The 19,846-nt window shown below is 45.0% G+C and overlaps 1 protein-coding gene across 2 annotated transcripts in view; it reads right to left on the bottom strand.

The window, feature by feature from the left end:
• VAV2 (vav guanine nucleotide exchange factor 2) overlaps window positions 1-19,846 on the bottom strand; it is a 1,354,235-nt gene that overhangs the window by 103,937 nt on the left and 1,230,452 nt on the right. For both annotated transcript variants that reach the window (XM_069609623.1, XM_069609624.1), the window contains exon 20: window positions 19,295-19,422. In XM_069609623.1, the coding sequence (XP_069465724.1) occupies window positions 19,295-19,422 (128 nt within the window). The remainder of the gene's footprint in view (window positions 1-19,294; window positions 19,423-19,846) is intronic.

The raw sequence follows: 19,846 nt of genomic DNA, 5'->3' as shown, positions 1-19,846 counted from the left end.
CAATTCTACCAAAAGCCTGACAATATCCCATGTCCAGAGAGGCAGATGAGGGGATTTTTAAGATGATTTCTGCTATGATAGAGCAAGGCATCTTAGTGATGTCAAAGTCATCATGTAATACGTCAGTGTACCCTGTGAAAAAAAGTAAAGAGGGGTTGTGGAGGCTAATTCAAGATCTGAGGCCAATAAATGATATTGTTGAGGCAGAGTTCCCTCTAGTCCCGAACCCATCTACAATTCTATGTAATATACCTGTTGAGGCAAAATATTTCACGGTGATTGACCTGAAAATGCATTTTTCTCAATCCTGTTGCACCGTAACTCACAAGATCTGACGTCATTCACGTTCAGACAAATGCGTCGGAAAAGCACAAGGCTGCCTCAGGGGTACTGTGAGTCTCCTATTTTTAACAGAGTCCTGCAGATGGATTTCAGCAATATCGCACTAGAAAGTGTCGTCCTGCAATACGTGGCTGACATCTTAATTTGTAGCACAAGAGTAGAACAATGCAGGCATGATTCTGTTCACCTATTGACTATAGTGGCTGAGAAAGGATATAAGGTTGACAAAGAAAAGTTACAATATTGTCATCAAGAAGTCCTGTACTGATCTCACATGAGGGAAAGAAAGTAATCCCAGAAAGGGCTGAAGCCATATTTAACACGGCTAAGCCACACACGATAAAGCAGATGCAGAGCTTTTTAGGCCTGTGCAACTATGTCAGGGCATGGGTGTTCGACTACAGCTCTTACACCAGGCCTTTACTTCAGGCCCTAAAGAGGCCTAAATGATGAAAGAAAAGATTGAATGGTCTGAGACCATGGAGAAAGGATTTTCTGAACTCAAAAGAGCCATCAGCACAGCACCAATTCTAGGGATCCCCAATTATGCAGAGGTATTTTACCTGTTTTCACACACAAATGGCAGCGTTATGACGGCAGTACTCATACAGAGAACAACAGTGGGGTACAAGCCCCTTGCATACAACAGTGGGAATTTGGACCCAGTAATGAGAGGTCATTTCCAGTGCGAACAAAGTTTAACTGCCACAGCGTTTGCCATAGAGAAGGCTACAACCATTGTGATGGGATGCTCAATGACGTTATACGTCGAGCACTCATTATTTGTCATTCTAGAGAAACCAAAAGGACACATTGACATCTCAGAGAGCTTCTGCTTATAAAGTGATCATATCAAATCCATCGATTAAAATAGTCCCATGCAAGATAGTGAACCCAGCTATGTTCATAGCAGAGCCAGTCACAGAAGGAGAGCCCATCCATGACTGTGCAAATTATGAAGAATTCTATGATGAAATCCCCAGGGTGAAAAAAATGCCTTGGCAGAAGGAGAGATCCTCTTTATTGATGGGTCTTCAAGGATCGACCAAAATGATGGGCAAAGACACAGGCGTTGCTGTGATGAAACACACAACAAATAGAGAGTTTCGAGTGATTCTTAGTGCACGAATACCATCTCATTATTTAGCACAGGCTGCAGAATTATTGGCGTTAATACTCGGCATTGAGAATCATGCAGACCAGGAATTAACTGTGTACAGTGACTCTGCCTATGTGACGTCGACAGTGCACGCAGGCTTAGCGCACTGGAAAAGGAGGGGCTACCTCCGAGCAGACGGCACGCCAGTGCAGCACACAGCCTTCTTGGACAGGCTAATCAAGACACTACAGCTCCCAGTGGGAATAGGGGTCATGAAATGCGCCGCCCACACAAAGGGGACAGATTTAATCTCACGCGCAAATCAAGCAGCAGACACAGAAGCCAAGCGCATGGCATCCAAAAGCGAAACAATCATGGAAGTGAAAGTTATTCATGCCAACGAGCGAATGATGGTTACACGATCCGCACAAGAAAGTTACAGTAATTTCGGGCAAACACAAGGGGAGGTACCACAGGAAGAGAAGAACCTGTGGAAACATCGAGGGTGTTCTTGAAACCCCTCTGACAGCTTGTGACGACAAGACAGCACTGGTAAACCAGTAATGCCTGTAGCCCTATTAAAAATAGCGCTGGAGCAGTTACATTGCCCAGCACACATGACAAAAGAGAACCTAGCAGCAACATTCACAGAAGACTGGTTCATACCGAATTTAGCAGAGAACGCTGCATTCTTTATGATAAACTGTATAATTTGTCAGCAATTCATGGCTGGGCACACATTAAAAGTAATGAGAGGAGTCATCCCAAGGCCAAATGGGCCTTTTCAACACTTGCATGTCGATTACGTCGACATGATTCAAGTATGTAACGGGTACAGATACTTAATTGTTGTGGTGTGTCCCTTCTCTGGATGGATTGAGGCAGGTCCATGTACACACCCAGGCTCTACCTGTGCGGCCACATTTTTTGTGAGAGAAGTGTTCCCTAGGTGGGGGTTGTACGAGGTCATGAGGTCAGATAATGGCCCTCATTTTGTCAATGCAGTGTTCGAGCAGATTAGCTTGCTGCTTGGTATAAAGCACAAATTCTCATCGGTGTATCATCCACAAGGTAATGGGAACTGTGAGGGGCTCAACGCTTGTTAAAGGAAAGGATTGCCAAGTTGAAGCTTACTCTAAAGAAGGGATGGTTGCACTGCCTTCCACTGGCACTGTATGCACTTTGGAACCAACCCGAGTTCGACCATCATCTTACGCCACACGAGATAGCCACAGGAAGAAGAATAAGAATTCCTCTGACACCCCAAGATAGAGCTAGATATGATGCCCAGTCAACAGGAGAGGTTTCAGGGTCTGAAATGCAAAACTATCTGAACTGCATGACATCTTGCCTTACTTTGATTTCAGACCAGCTGCAGCAACGACGAAAAGGGTGCAGAGCAGCACAAAACACAGGAGATACTACAACAGACCAAGTTCAAGGTTTACGTGTTCCATCCATCTTCCCTGGAGACGCCGTCCTTGTGAGGAATCATACAAGGAAAAAGTGGGACGAGCCAAGATTCAAATGCCCTTTTACAGTGGATGACTGCACTCTGTCCACAGTGAAACTACAAAGCAGGAGAGCTTGGATTTTTCTCGGCGACATAAAACCTTACATCGGAGAAGACCCCCTGCTTGCACCCCAATGAGAGGAATCAACGAACGATGGGGAAGAACCATAGCACGTGCAGACGAGATCCATGAAGTGGAAGGATGCATGACCATCCAGACAAAGACAAATAACTTTTTGCAAATTGTGGCTTCAATTGGACACTTCCTCTAAGCAAAAAAGGGGAGAAGAACGTAAAAAACAGACACTCTGTGCATCCTAGTTGCATGGTGAAGAAGAAAACTGCACGTGTAAGCCACAACACAGGCTATTGACTACTGAACTTTGGACTGAGACACACTCAAGCTTTGAGAAAAGAATATGCCAAATTTTGACCGAGGACACTTACATTGGAAGCAAACACAGTATCCCGACTCGTTCCACACTGAGACCCTATTCGGAGTCACTTGTGGTGTCCCGCAGTAGCGACATCACCAAGGATGTGGTCACCCATTTTGATCTAGTGCTAAGATCATACCCGTCATTGGTAGGGCGGCTCACCAGTGTCAATGACTTTCTACAAGATAGTGAAAACAAAAAGACAATAAGACAACTCCTCACTGTCATTGCCGAACAATGTATCCTACTCCCTGAGTACAGTGAGAAAGAATCAAATGTTCCCAACAAAGGCGGAAATAGATGAGCTCATCAACACACTGTTCTTTCGCATAATCGAAGACGGTCCAACTCTTATCTGGAGAACAACAGATACACTCACATTCGTTCGAGACCCGGCAAATACAGAACATTTAAGCTATCTTTTAAATAAAATCATAACTCTAGTTGCACTCCACGTGACTGGACAGTGCAGACATTGTTCGCATTTAGGAGAAAACATATAATTCCGAACCTCAGCAAGACAGGACAGATGTCCCCGTTACTGGAAGACAGCAGGTTGGCTCATAATGTCCTTTTTCGTCTAGTCACTGACTTTCCAGAGCTAGTGGGGAGACCAATCGATGTTGACGTCCTCACATTCATCAGAAATCCAGCTATAATGTTGCACAGATGGGCATGCTTTTGCATGGAATTGTACTGCAAATAGAGCATTCGATCCATCAACAGAACTATCTGAGGAGAGTCTAAAAATAAAAAATAAAAAGCTTTCGCCGAGGGACAGATCGAGGAAGCAGTGTCAAGAACTTTATTGGCATTTGATATTTTTCTGTCCTTACTCTTCGTATTGACCAGCATACACCATGTCCTCAGGATTGAAGCAAATCAGGGGAGTAGATTGGGAGTTTACCTATTTTGAACATGAACAGTAAAGGGACTCACTAAAGTGTTATATTATTTTGATTTGTCCCATAGTCTACCAAGGGAACTGTATCCTGACATAAGAGACAATTTGCCACTCGCGAGAGGGGGGACACTTGTGGCGCACCTAACACTTGTGGAGAAAACATAGAACTCGAAAGACGATATTGTTTAAGGGAATGCAATAAAATTGACATTTGATAAATGATCGAGATGGGGTTTCAGAGCGACAATCTGGTCCTACCACAGGAGGAGAGAAGACCAAGTTTCTCTGGAAGAAAATGCTGCCGCCTGACCTACAGGGGCATAATGTACCTATGCATCAAATTCATTATTGTTTTACTGTCATTAACGATCAGAGCTGCATTCTTTATTGGTGCACAAAGCGCCCCAATTTCAGTGCACCCAGCTAATGATGCATGCATGACACCTACTAAGGCACCCAGACCTTACATTGTCATTCCAGTCCCTAGAAGATCGGATGGTGGAGGGAATGAACTTGAAATGGATGTGATTAGCAATGATACACACACACTTGTGTTAACGAACGAAAAGAAAAGCCTGAAGACAGGGTCGGCAAGGAATGAATAAAGTAATATCACTGACAACTACACGCATGCAAAAACTGAATGCACCTGAACCAGGCCTAGTGTCAATGACTGCAGAACCACAAATCAAAGCAGCAGAGAAGAAGAGACTGCCTGCCATAAGAAACTGCACAGCAGATGATGTGAGAAAACAAGAATTAAAGCAAAATCCAACAGATGCAGTTATATCAGAAACTCTTAAGAAAACAAGAGCCAACACTGAGAAACTCTCTGCACGGACAACTGATAGTAGACTCATTAGCTCCGCACGTAGCCAGAGCAAGGGAACTACAGGAGGAACTGAAGAACAAAACCGCAGAGATTGTATTACCAAGCACATATGTTCCAACGCAAGGGTACCAGTTCTACAATACAACCATGCACCGGACCAGTGTCAGGCTGGTTGGCATGGGCATTTGTAACCAGCAGGAGAAAGATGTATGAGAAGAGGGAAAGAACTGCCAGACTCCTGTCCACTCAAATGGCGCAGATGAGGAGGCCTGCACCATGGACCAGGACACCTGAGAATCCTCCAGCAAGAAAAAGCCAACAGATGCATTCAGGGATGTAGTCATAGCCAACTATAGGAAAACATTGAGAATCAAGAGAAGCATGCATGGAGATGACAATGAACTAAACGACTACCTGGACAGCACAACATTTAGTACCAGCACATGAAAGAAGTTGGAAGACGAAATTCAGAGGGGAATGCTTTGTTTGCGCACTCCTACCATAAAGCATGGGGAAGTCCAAGATCTTCGTAGCTGTAGAAATCGATGTCCAGACAGCACACTGTATGTCACACATAGCAATGCGCAAGACCAGAGGCCAGTTCATGGGTAGTGATGTCTCTCTGAAATGGGCAACTGAAGCAACTGATCCAAATGAAGACGAATATGTCCAGGACATAAAGACAAGAAACAATGGAAAAACGAAACACATTGTGATCAGATATGACAAGCCTGGAGTAAAGGAGCAGAGATCAGAGGAGAAGCAAACCAGAAGCTAAATGTCCAAGGAAAAACTCCAGAAGAAGCTTGGAGATTGAAGAATCAAGGCCAAATGCAAATTTGGGGAACAGTGCTTTCACCAGACGGATGGGAGAAAGGAGTAGTGATATGCCGAGCATGGATGGTCTTCGGTCACTACAAGCCCACCATCAACATAGTGCAAAACGGATGCAAGCCATTGTGGCCAAAACTTGCAAAACTACTGACATGGATCGAAGACAGAGGAGAGACCCTTACAGATAGTGCCACTAGAAAGCCCACAATTCTGCTTCAGGAACAATGGCACAAGAAAGATGGGAGAGAATCAGAACTGTGGACAAGTTTTTGCTGTACCAGGAATGGTACTTCGAACTGCAGTGATTATGGATCATTATTGGGTGTGTGGATCCAAAGCATACATCAGACTGCCAAGAGACTGGGGAGGTATATGCACAATAGTGAATGTCGTCCTTCCAGCATTGGTGATCCCGAAAAGTGACCTGAATATTGACAGTTTCCCGAAAGCAGATGCTCACCTGAGGAAGAAGAGATCTGTGGAACTGATAACTCGGATGAAGAGAGAGAATTAGTTCTCTGCTAAATCAGAAGAAGCTTTTCATGCAATCCCATATGAACACAGGCTGTTCAGCCTCACCTCATCAGTGTTCACAACGATTTTTATGCCAATAATCCAAGTTGGAGTAAATACTAAATGGTTGCAGATAACCAGATGGGAGTTACTACAGACCATCAACACAACCATAAAAGGATTCAATGCAATTAAGGAAGAGCTAAGAGCTATCTGACTGATGACTCTCCAGAACAGATATGTCCTTGACATGATCACAGCTATGTATGGAGGAGTTTGTGCAAAAATAGGAGAATCATGTTAAACATTTATACCTTCTCACGACGAGGAAAATGGAACTTTGACGGAAGCCATAGGTATGCTTACGAAGCTACAGAACCAGATTATCGACGAAACTGACGACGTTGATGATGACACCTGGTTTGGATCACTATTCTCTTGGGTCCCACAATGGATGGCAGACATATTCAAGTTCCTAGGAGCCCTGCTAGTGATGATATTACTGCTTTTGTGTTATCAAGATAGTAATCTCGCAATGCCAGAAAACTGTGAAGAAAGCCGTAGGGATGAAGATCATGATTGATGTCAAGCCAGGATGGAAGTCCAAAGACCTGACTGATGAAGAAAAAGAGACCTTGTGAAATCTAGCATTCACACGGCAGAAAGTACAAAGTTTCCCTATCACAGGAAACATAGAAACTATGAGGGAGGATGAGTTTACTGTAGTCCAAATGGACAATGTCAACTCATGACATGGAATAAAGACGAACATGTAAGAACAATAGGAAGCCTGAAGGGAGTAATAAAGATATGGACTCCGAAGAGACACTTCTTCAAACCATCATGTATAGATCCAGAAGATGAGGAAGGAATGAACCCAGGAGATGGAGTGAAGATAGCTATAGAAGAATCAAGTGAATTTCATCCAAAAAAGAAGGTGAAAGTGGTCGGTGAATTGCCCAGAGGGGGGAGTGTAGAGGAGGTCCCAAATTAAGCCTGCACTCCCATCGCCCATTTTGAAGTAACAGTAATGTTCACACCAAAATATGGGACGTATGATGAGCAAATAAACCAGCAGAGAGCCGCAGTAGGGCTCTGCCCAGTACCCATCAGAACAGCAACACCTATTGAAGTACCAATACCCAGACAACCATGGACAGTGCGGTATCCATTGAGAAAACCCTACCAACAAATGAGACGAAATGAAGATTGCCTAAGTACTGTCCCGGAAGAAACCACAAAGGCCTTAATGCAAGACAAATGGTGTCGTCACGAGAGCCCGGACGGACTCGCAGATAGAACAAATGAAGAACCAAGAATGACACAAGGAGACAAAATGCCATGAGAAAAGAGATTGTGAGCTTAAAGTGATAGAAAGCTATCAAAACAAAAGAGAGTTAAGCTGTAAGGAAATGAATGCAGTCGATCAGTTTACACCTGTACATATGCTTGAAACCGCAAGAAAGCTAAGAAAACAGTGCAGCTTGCTATGCTAAGTAGAAGAATAACGCAGCAAGCGCCAGTGTACATAATCTACCTCACAACGAAGCACATTATTATAAGTGCGATTCCACTTTACACGAAAAGCAGAATCAACTCAGGTTACTAGAGGCCAAACAAGACAAGATTCATATTCTAGCAAAATGAGAAGAGACGGCTGAATCGAAACTCAGCAGATGCAACTCGTGCCAGGAGAGCCAAGGTCATACCAATAGAAGGAACGGACAGTATCTACATCTAATTGAAACTTAAGAACAGAATATCCTGTCTCCAAAAGGTCAAGATAAGGAAGCGAATTGAGAGAACCTAGGAAAATTCACTGTGTCTACATCATGTGACCATCCGAGCGAGGAGAACCACGAGTTCATACCTACGCTTGGCATCCACCCAGGAAGAGATATCGGAACTTTCCCAGACAGAAGATGCAGTTTCAAGGCCAACCACAGTAACATAATTGACACATTGTTGTTGAAGTGATGATTGATTGTAACCTTAATTGGAGGAAGGCCAGGTAGCTGAGGGGGTACCCTGCACCTGGCTGAACATTCTGTGTGCTGCTAAGCAAAGTGGAAATTTATGCATGCGGTTGGTGCCAACCCAATCACAATGGACCAAGTAATCTAGGGTCCTATAGTTAGTAGAACCAATGGGATGTCGTACTTTTAGTGACGTCTAGAGTATTCATTTTGAAGGAAGGGCTTAATGCCAACCTGACAGTATTTACCCAATCCCCTCACTCCGTTACCATATACAGATATAGCACCTATATTAAAGTTACCTTTTCTGAACCAATAGAAATGCTTGTTAACTTTTGAGTGTTACAAATCACTTATGATGAATTTTCAGTGTAAATGATGTGTTTTTTATGAAGTTTGTTGTAGTTGAAGTGAGACGGACTATCGCATCACTGCTGATTGCCATGAGTCCCCGTTTTTTGTACTGGTCATTAAACGGACTCCTTTTGCCAAACCATTGAGTTGTCCTTATTGATTGGTGTTGGAGTAATAAATCTGCACCCCCTTCCACTTCAAGGTGCAGCTATCTCGTCTTAAAGTACTCTCGGAGCAAACCTCGGCTCGGCTGGGGGTCTCCTGAGCACACACTGAAGACACTCTTGAACAACAACCGAACACCTTCCGTCCACTCTTACCACAGGTGGCCTCAGGGCCTCCACCCCGAGCGTAAACTGCCCCTACGTGGGCTGGCACATGGCCCACTACCGCTCTTGGGAGACTGAACTAACCCTTAACACAGACCAATCCAATCAGTTTGCACACAGGGAGGTGCTCAACTAACTGCAACCATACTTGACAGCATTCTCACCTGACACACAATCAGCACCCACACATTTTGGCAAGTAACCTGCACAGCAAAAATGAACAAGGTCAACAAACACCCAAACAAACTAGAATCCCAGTGTCTTGGCCAGACACACAGCATCTTACGTCAAACTCTGCTGAGAAGACTGCCCACAACCAGACAGAGTGAAGGGAGGGGGAGGGAGGGTGGGGGGTTGTGTTCCAGGCACACTTCTCTCTCATCGGCACCAGGAGAGGGTGGGAGTTGCCAAGTCCTCCATAATCATCTAAAGGGTTTCCAGGATGATTCCATGAAACCAAAAACCAAAAATTTGGATATATTGAGATAATCCTCAATGGGGCTAACACAAACAAAACCATATTCACATCCACACAGGAATATACAAACCCCATTTGCTTGTAAAACAATTTTCTACTGGTGCCCAAACAGGAAAAACAGCACAGATCAACCATGCAAACTATGCATCCACAACAACTCCACACCATTCCAGCAAGCGCTGCAGTCACCTTTTTCCACTGGCCGCAACAATAAACACACTGGTGCCAAGATAAACATCTGCAAAATTATACACAAAAACAGGGTATGGGCAGGGCCCTACCCACACCAGCTGTCAAAACATCAAAGTGAATACTCTCCATCCACTTTTCAAAGTGCTTCCCATTTCACATGTAAACATGACAGTATAATTAACTTCCTGTTCTAAAAAGTCCATGTTTCTATATTTGTGAAACTTAAATATGCTGCAAAGGCTCAAAAGTTTCCACTAGCATGTCAAAACTCAACATTGCGCAACCTAAAAAAGGGATGTTATTCCTCAAAATATTACGCTAGCATAACTCAAACTTAACATACCCTCATGCACGATTGTCTATAAGTCCATGTTGCTGATTTAGTGCAACCAAAATTGCTGTTCTAAAAGTCCATGTTGCTAGTTAAAGCGACTTAACATGCTGCAATTCCTCAAAGGGTTAGACTGGCACATTAAAACTTAACTTCCACATAGGGTGACTAGATTTATTTTTAAAAACGTGACAGGCCATTGACATAGAGGTAGGACTACATTAAACACTAACAGAAGTCCAATAAAACTGTCGTCCTACTTCTATGTTGCTGGACTGTTGCGGGGGCCGGGGGAGGGAGGGTGAGGGGTTGTGTTCCAGGCACACTTCTCTCTCATTGGAGGAGAGCGACCAAGGAGGGGGATAAGGGAGGAAATGGAGGCACGCAGACGTGCCAGGCGCCCGATATCAGGATTTCTGAATTGGTTCCTGGCAAAAACTGGGACTGCAGCCACCCGCCCATCCAATCCTGGGACAGGGTTCATTAAATTAACAAAACGTCAAGACCCCCGAATGGAGGGCAATTTCCCGCGTTACAGTATGAATCAAAGTGGCTAACCTGTTCCAACCCAAATGTGTTGAACAAAAGAAAATGTAGCATTGCACGAAAAGAACTGTGATACCACGCAAAACAGAAAGTTGCCTTAAATAAACGTACCTGCTCTGCAATACATGTTAACAATTCCTTATTTGACTTGCACACAGGTAAAGTGCTTACGCATGTACACTCCATTATAAATGCATAAAGCGTTGTAAGATAAACATTAAATAACTTGAGTTAATCATTTGTTCCGCTTAATGTCAGTTCTTCAAACATTGCCATGAGTAATGTTTATTGAATGTAGCTCTGCAGTACGGCAGCCATCCCGGTCTACCAGCAAGGTGAGTCACACTGCCGGCAAACAAAACTCCAATGCTTTCTCCTCGCTGGAAAGCAGCAGCCTGCAATCGCAGTACCTCTATCGAGATTGAAATCTCAGAGAATGAAAGCTTAGACCACTCCTGGCTTCCGAGTGTCGAATCTCCAGCTTCAGCTACGCATTATAAATACCAACTTCCTGCCACACGAACGTTCTGTACGCTGCTGCTGGTTACCCCTTTAGCATGACGCACACAAAGCGCCTCTCCTCTAATTTCTCTCCGAGACGGTGCAACGTTTCGCCAACACTGTCACCATCCATAGTGACATCATAATTTGTTTATGTAATTTAGCCATTTGACCTCGCATTAAATCTCGCAATACTCGAGATTCTCATATGAGGATAATAGTTGTTGCTTCCCTAGGTGCAAGCAATGGGGGTGTTGATTTTCCAAATGTGTACCCAGATCAGAGGCGGATCTAACGGTCGCCAGGCAGACAAATGGCGACGGGGCCCCTGCCCCAGGCCCCACCCCTTCCACACAGCAAAAGGCCCTTTCTGTTGTGATGTCACTCCAGTTCGAGTTGAGTCGTGTGTGCGTTTGTTCTGCCCTTCTTTCACAGTGTCAAAGGTTTAGCCTAAAATTGTGAAAGAAGAGCAGAACTGTTCAGAGTGTGCATTTGTTATTTTGGGAATGGGGAGGCAGGCCACCAGTTATGAGTTACATGTTGGCTGTGTTGGAGGCAGGGAACCAAGTAGGGGCCAAGTGTCTTGTCTTATTCGCTAGCGCCGCGGTTTCCTTCCCTAGGCGCTACACTACAGTCCAAAGCCGTGAAGGGGACAACATTCTTGGTGGGCTTTTCTTGTGAAAAGCACCCTGAGCTGGGGACAGTCATGAATGAGAAAGCCTCCCACTCCCCCATCACGACCTGCACCAGTGAAGGGAAATGCCTGCCTTTGGCTGGATGGAGTGCACACAGGCTGCGGCCCCGAACAGTGCCATCTGCACTGATGTGCGCCCTGAAGTTGGAGACTGCCCCAAAGGAATCCCCAGGAGAGGGACCATCCCTGGCCCGGTAAGTCAGAGACTCAGGGCCCGGCTCAGAGGACCGCAGCACTGCGTATAGCAGCTGCACGGCTCCCCTGCAGCACACAGGCTGCCCTCAGGGGCCCACCTCGTTACCTCTGTGGCTCTCTAACTGAGTGTGTTTCTCTATCTTTCTTGTTCTGCCCGCCTTATTCTCCCTTCCCCTCCATCGCCCTATCTCGTTTTTCATCTGTTTCTCTAGCATTCTCTGACCTGTGTTCTTCTCTAACTCCATCGCCCTTCCCCCACGACTTCCTCTTCCATCCTATGTTCCATCTTTCTTTCTCTTTACTTACTTTATACATACTACCTCTCCCAGCCTCCCTGTCTTTACTTATATTTCTTTCTCCTTCGTTCTCATCCCTTCATCTCACTTCTCCCTTGCCCCTCTCTGTCTCCCTCGCCCCTCTTTCCCATCGTCCTGCTCTTGTGACCACACTTAACTCCGCCCACCCAAAGCTCCACCTCCATGACCCGCCCACCTAGGGCCCACACCAGGTGCTCCCCACGGGGCCCTTTGCCTTAAATCTGCCACTGACCCAGATGTGTCAGAGATGCATTTCAGGCCACACTCCACGTGCACGGGATAACTGGGGGTATTCTGGAGGAAGAGTAGGTAAGGTGCATAGTCATTGATTGTCTGTAATTGTTATAGGAAAGAGGTCAGCACTGCAGCTGCTACCGACTTAGCCCTGTAGATCTGTACAGAGATTTCTATTGCGAGGTGCAACAAATGTTAAATATATCACCCCAATTCACAAGCTTTCCAAATGCTTTTTTAAAAATGTCTGGATGGTGAAAGGGGTTTTGAGCATCCTCCCCAACGTTGTGAAGAATAGTTCCTCCTGAATGTAAAGTCTCTAGGGCAACCAAAGGACTCTGAGGGTTCAAATGAAAGTCTGAGGCTGAAAGAAAAAGTTTTGTCTCAAACAAAATGTCTCCCGGGTTCAACGAAAGTGGGTTTCAAACAAAAAGTCTCTTAGGTTACATTACAAAATGTAGTGATCCCTTTCCTTGAGTATTCTTCCTTCGCTGATGTTCACTTTTCACTCTGATTTCTTAGCTCCTTAGGTCAACTCTATTCTATGGCTTCCTGTTTTAGTCTTCAGAGAACCCCCTCACCAGGGTCCCGGGCCTTATGTGCAATTGCATGGTAGGCCTTCACAAAGCGGGAACGAGCTGTGTTACAGCATCTTACATCAGGAGGCCAGCCACCGGAGATGCTCTATGGGCTGGGTCTGTTCCTTAACTCAAACTCCCCGTCCTAGGGTCATGGCTTTAGTCCCCAGCACTCTGTCCTCATCTACCCGATCCGTATCTGCCATACAGCCATATACACACCATGCAATTACTATTTCCTCACATATGGCTGACCTACGCAAGGTAACCATTATCATGACTACACCATTACCTCTGTCCAACAATAAAATAACTACCAAGTTCTTACCTGCTCTGCAGCCTGACATGACTATTACTAACAGCATACAAGGAACGACAAAGTAGTAACTGTCCGATCACACCGCTACAATGGATTCAGCTTTATGCAACCCGGCCTACCCCCAATCAACGATGCCCAATAAGCATCAGAAACGTCAGAATAGGTTCTAGACTAAGAAATAACCTGCCATGTTTAGCCCACCGTAGATCTCATCCAAGTACAAAGAACACGCCTTCTAGAACAACAAGGGACAGCCATGTCCACCTGAAAAACAACAGTAAAACATCTTCCCCTGCTTCCACTGCCACACCCCTGAAACCTCTAACCAAGATGCATTACCTATCAAAGGTGCGCTCTTAAATGCTAGATCTCTTCTGGCACATGCGCTAGAGATAACCGATCTCATTGTAACCAATAACTTAGACTTCCTGGCTATTACGGAAACCTCAGGCCCAACATTATCACTAGCCATAGCTGAAAACGACACAATTCTTAGAGCAGACAGAGAAGTGTCTAGAGGCAGTGGAGTAGCATTCATTGCCAAAAAACAGGTAGGCCTCAAAGAACTACCTAATCAACGGCTCCCCTCTGGAGAACTCATATCTGTCAAACTTCCACTATCTGACAAACTATCCGACAAACGTACCTTACTAATACACCTTGTATATAGACCTCCAAGCCCAATATCATCATTTGAGGAAGACAGCCCACAACTCCTTACCAGGAATACTAAACCAGGCTCCCAAATCATGATGCTAGGAGATCATAACTCAGGCCTCCATGACGCCAAGGATGACAATGCTACATCACTAGCCAACACAATCACTGAGCTAGGCTTTACTCACCACATTGCCAACCCGACCCATAGCACAGGCAGACTACTGGACTGGCTAGCAGACCTAAACTGCAATACTAAGATTATCACTAACACAAAGCAGCTATGTTACAAACTAAAAGCGGCACCTATAACGATAGAACTATGAACGCTAAATCAGGATTGAAAGAACTATTCACCATCCTTAGAGAATTAGGGCCCCCATCGCAACCGACAGAATCTAGTACTAAATACACAATTTGGTGAGCAAATATACAAAAAACGCTACTTGGCAAAATCTCTACTACAAACAAAATTAGAATAAAAAAACTCACTCTGCCAACTAGCTCAAAATTCTCCAGGCCACTTGACCTACCCACCAAACCTTGCAAAGCATTCCAGTTTGCCCTGGACACCATAAGTGAAGTAGAATGCATTATAGCAAGCCTTAAACCTTCAAGATGCCAAGAAGACATGTGCCGTGCAACACTCATTAAAGAAGTGGTGAAGGAGCTTGCACCGTTCGTCACCCCCTTAATAAATGCTTCCTTTGAAACATGCACAGTACCGACCAACCTAAAAGATGCGTGGGTCCTACCACTTCTCAAAAAAATTTGCCTACACCCTAACATTCCTACAAACTACAGGCCCATCACAACAGTACCTTTCTTATTGAAAATATTGGACGGGCGGCTTATATACAAATACAAAGCTACCTAGAAACCAGCAATCCTTTAGGCCTTCGACAATCAGGCTTCAGACCAGGCCATGGAACAGAATCAGCCCTCATAGACTTGAAAATCCAAATGGATGAATTAAAAGAAAAGGTAACATGGTCCTCCTCCTCTTGCTGGAGTCCTAGGCGGCCTTTGATCTAGTCAATCATAAAATCCTCACTAAACACTTTAGCTCAGCAGCTTCTTTTTCCATGAAGGCCGCTGCATGGATACAATCCTTCCTTGCTGACAGGACAACAAGGGTCTTCACACTGACGGCCTTGGCAGAACCTGCCCCAGTCTCTTGCGGTGTACCGCAAGGCTCTTGCGTATCACCTACAATATATAATATCTTCACTTCGGCCTCCTTTGAATTGGTGGATCATTCGCTCCTGGTGACACGTCTGAGGGAGGTCGTCAACTGTTCCCCATTGGCTTCTCAATGGATTTCTTCCTTTTTGGGTCCCTGTACTGTCCAAGTGGCTGCAGGTGAAAAAACCTTGGACCCCATCTCCCAAACTTGTGGAGTGTAACAGGGGTCATGCCACTCCCCAACATTATTTAACATCTATATTCGCCCACTGCTCTACATGTTGCATGCCCTGGGGGTTTCGGTATACCAACTACGCCAATGATACCCAGGTCATTCTCCAGCTGAGTGGGAATTATGAGCAGGACTCGGCTGCCATTAACACCATCTATAAAGTCATCCAGGCCTGGATGGCCCCTAATTAACTTGCCCTCAATTGCAAAAAGAAGGACCTCCTGATTGTGGCATCTAAAATCCGTCTGGGCAGACTAGATCCCGCCTACGATAACTTCTCAATTACCTCAAACATTATTCCTGTCTTGAAGAAGGTGAAGACGTTGGGAGTCATCTTAGTTGACAAACTTTCCATGCATCCTCACGTTGCCTTCATCCGCTCTTCCTACAGCCTGATCACCAAACAAATTCATTAGATTAGACCTTTCCTTTCGATGAACAACTGTGCCCTGCTTGCCATCTCACTTGTGAACTCCAGGCTTGACTATTGTAATAGTCTCCTAGCGGGCATCTCGCAAGCCAATATTCAAGCCCTTCAGGTATCACAAAACAACTTGGTCCGTGCCATCCAGGGACTGCCTAAATGTGCCCATTTTTCAGAGGCCAGAAGGTCACTTCGCTGGCTGGCTGGCAGGCATAGGCTCAGAGCCTAACCCTTTCTTTTAAATGTAAAATAAAATCTGAGCCTCATATCTCACTGAAAGATTAAAATCCAAGGTTGGAGGTAGGGAGCTTCACTCCTCTGCATTTCCAACTTTCCTCCAACCCAGGTATAAATTGGTACACTTTGGGAGTACCACTTTTAATGTCCAAGCCCCCCTGTTGTGGAATCATCTTCCAGGTCATGTACATATGATTGAAAGCCTAGCTCTTTTTAAGAAATAAATAAAACCCCTTCTCTTCAATCAGAATCCTGACTGATCCGTGCTCTTTTCCTCTTGACCTTTGCTGACTCCTGTCCTGATTCCTTTGTTTGTCTTTGTCCTTTTTTCTATGTTGCGCTCTGAAGCCTACGGGCATGTGGCACCTTATAAAAATTGAAATAAATACATTATTCGACCATCTAGATGATTTGGGTGTGACCTACACTAACTATGCTGATGACACCCAAATCCTCATACCCATTACAGGTTCCTATGACACAGACTCTAAACGTCTGAATGAAACATTCAGGCTTGGATGGCCATCCATGGGCAACGTCTGAATGATGACAAAGCGGAGTTACTCCTTATTGGTTCACAGACTCGCCTCAATAAGCTTGACTCCCAATTCAAAGCCTTTAATATTGATGGTAACATCATCAAAGTCTCGAAAGAAGTCAAAACACTCAGCATTTATCTAGACTCTACCCTCGCACTTACTAAACAAGTGAATGCCACAGCGTCAGCAACAGCCTACACTTCGAAATTGATCAATGCTTGCAGACCTTTCTTGTCCCCCGACAGTTGCATTTCCTTGGCAAGAGCACTCATTTTATCAAAACGTAACTATTGAAATGCTGTATACCTAGCTACCAATAAACACAACATAAATAAGCTACAAGTGCTACAAAACAATGCACTTAGAGCGGCTTTGAAGATCCCAAGAACTAACCACATCTCTGCATCAAGACACAATGCCCACCGTCTCGCTGTTTAGGACAGAATCACATTTAAAACCTTATCCATCACTCACAAATGCCTATCAAATTCTGCTCCTAAATACCTTGTAGACAAATTCACCAGAAATCAATCCAACAGGCCTTTGCAGTCTAGCTACTCATAGTGCCTAAATATTCCCAGATTCAAGCTACAAAAAGCAGGGGGCAACAATTTCCCAGTACTAGCAGCCAAACTTTGGAACTCCTTGCCCTCAGCTATCACAATGGAACCCCCCTTTTGGATGTTCAGAAAAAAAGTGAAAACCTGGCTTTTTGGTCAAAATCGATAAGCTGCCTCTGATACCTTACTGCAAATGTTCGCCATAAAAATGTCTATGTGTAATATACTATCAATGTCATGCCGTACCATGGTGTTTGTAATCTTCTATCGTACCCATATTGTATTTCCAGGCAATGCGCCCAGATACCTCTGGGTTAGGTGTGCTTTATAAATAAACAAATAAATAAATAAATACCTCCTCAATGAGACCAAACAGTCTAATGCCTTGGGTATACCTCTTGTTCCTCACCTCCGTTTCCCACTCCTCTTTTTCGCCTTACCAACTCATCATTGCTCAGCGATGAACTGCTTATACTTCCACCCAACCTTTTGTCACAACCGCTTGGCTCAGGGAGCAATTTCCCCTCTTTCTTTCCTCCACTGGCTACTTTCAACCCCTTAGTCTAATCCTCCTCAACTCCTATTTCAGCCACCTGCTGGGCACACTCCTCTGTCCTTCCTTCTATCTTCCCAGCCTCATGGGTTTCTCCACCCACTCCCCCAAACCCAACCCCTAGGTTCTCTCCTTTCCTTGGGTCTTTCTCTTTCCAACCTCTGGCTCTGTCTCTTCCCAACCTCTGGGGTTGATCTCTCTCTCCGTCTCTGTCTGTCTGTCTGTGTGTGTGTGTGTGTGTGTGTGTCTATCTGTCAGTCTCTGTCTGTCTCCCTCCCTCTCTCTATCACCGTGTTACTCTCAATCACCTCCAGCTTCCTTTCCAGCTCTCCTGTAACCTCTCTCCAGCCACCTTCCTCCTGCTCATTCCACTCGTGTCCCGCCAGCCTCTTCAATTGTCCTTCTCCGTCTCCAAGCGCCCACTCTGCAGCTGCAAAACTCCCTTGCCCTTCTGTGCCGGCTCTTGTGTAGGGCTTGCCTTGAATGGGTGCAGCCTGATTGACAGGACCAGTTACATGATGCATTTGAGCATGGCCTGTATCCACGGGGGACTATGTAGATCTATACCCCAAGAGGAAGTGTTTAGAAATGGAAGTTCCCATCTTGGTTTGCAGACCAGCAAGTTCTCTCCGCTGGCTGATTGGCAGCTGCTGCTCTCGACGGGTCTCCTTCTGGAAGTTTCCTTTGGTTAGCATTTCACAGTAGCTGGCTCCCACGAGGGTTCATTCTGACCAGTAGGTGGATTCTGGGAGTTATGGTTCCCCATTCTGCGCTTTCGGTCTGGTCTGGGTGACTTGGTCTTGGATACTGCTTGTCTACAGGATCTGGGGATGGCATGTTCTAGTCCATGTGATGATGACCATGAGCACTTCATTTACATTCCTCCTTCGCCCATAATTCTCAAACTGTAATATTGCCTCGTATCACAATGTTCCCCTTAAGTATAGCATAGCCAATATTCCCCTGGGACGAATGTTTTTCCACTGCAATTATTGTAGGGAAACACTCCGCGGATACACCAACCAATCAGGATAGGGGCAGGTTACAGAGCAACAAGGAAGAGGGAATATTTTGAAAAACAGTTCTGACATTTTAAAGAGAGAAATGTCCTTCAGAAATATACTAGTAGTAACTTCTACACAAACAATACACTGCATTAGTATCACAAAATTAACATATCCTCATATCATATGTTAAAGTGTGAGGGACAATTTTCTTCCATAATTCCAGTCCATTATCTTATAATTTAATTAAAAAGGAGAGTAGTAAACTTGCAAAGCTCTCAATATGTCACCTATGGGCATATTAAGACACTTGAACGAAGTGTGACTTAGTTTGGATGATAAGTACATCCGGGGCTTGGTGAGATCTATGAGGTTGCGCTCTTACCTCCCACCACTGGGAATCTGGATCCCCACGGAGCAGCTCGATCACATCGCCCATCTGGAACGTTAGGACCGGTTTCCCTGGAGGGGCTGGAATGCCATGGTAAGGGTGGAGGGCCACCATTTTCGGACCTAACCGAGAAATTACAAAAAACACAGTCAGGTTTGATGCATAGTGATCTCTGAGACCACAGCCCCGACCCCACCCCGCCACACTCAGCCTGTCTCTCAAGATATTTGCAAAGTAGGATTAGTGACAAAGTAGTCCTTCGTGACGGATAAAGGACATATATGTTCTTAAGTATGTTTGCATTATGTAGCTTCTCATTGATCTTGCCATTAATATCCCGAGGATACAACATTGCATCTCAGATCAATGATATGCACCAGTGCAAAAACTGCCTTCTCGCTCAACCTAATCCAGATGCTCAACTACTTGAAATTACACCCAATGACGACTGCATTAATCTTTCGTGGCAAGCGCACCAAGCACACAGTCCACAAATGCCTCTCCGAAACGATACTTGCCACGCGATTTCCCTACTCAATGCTATTT

Source organism: Ambystoma mexicanum, chromosome 8, assembly GCF_040938575.1.
Source record: "Ambystoma mexicanum isolate Mex_15411 chromosome 8, UKY_AmexF1_1, whole genome shotgun sequence".
NCBI lineage: Eukaryota > Metazoa > Chordata > Amphibia > Caudata > Ambystomatidae > Ambystoma > Ambystoma mexicanum.
Note: the sequence above shows the minus strand (reverse complement) of the source record. Positions and strands in the feature narration are given on the sequence as shown.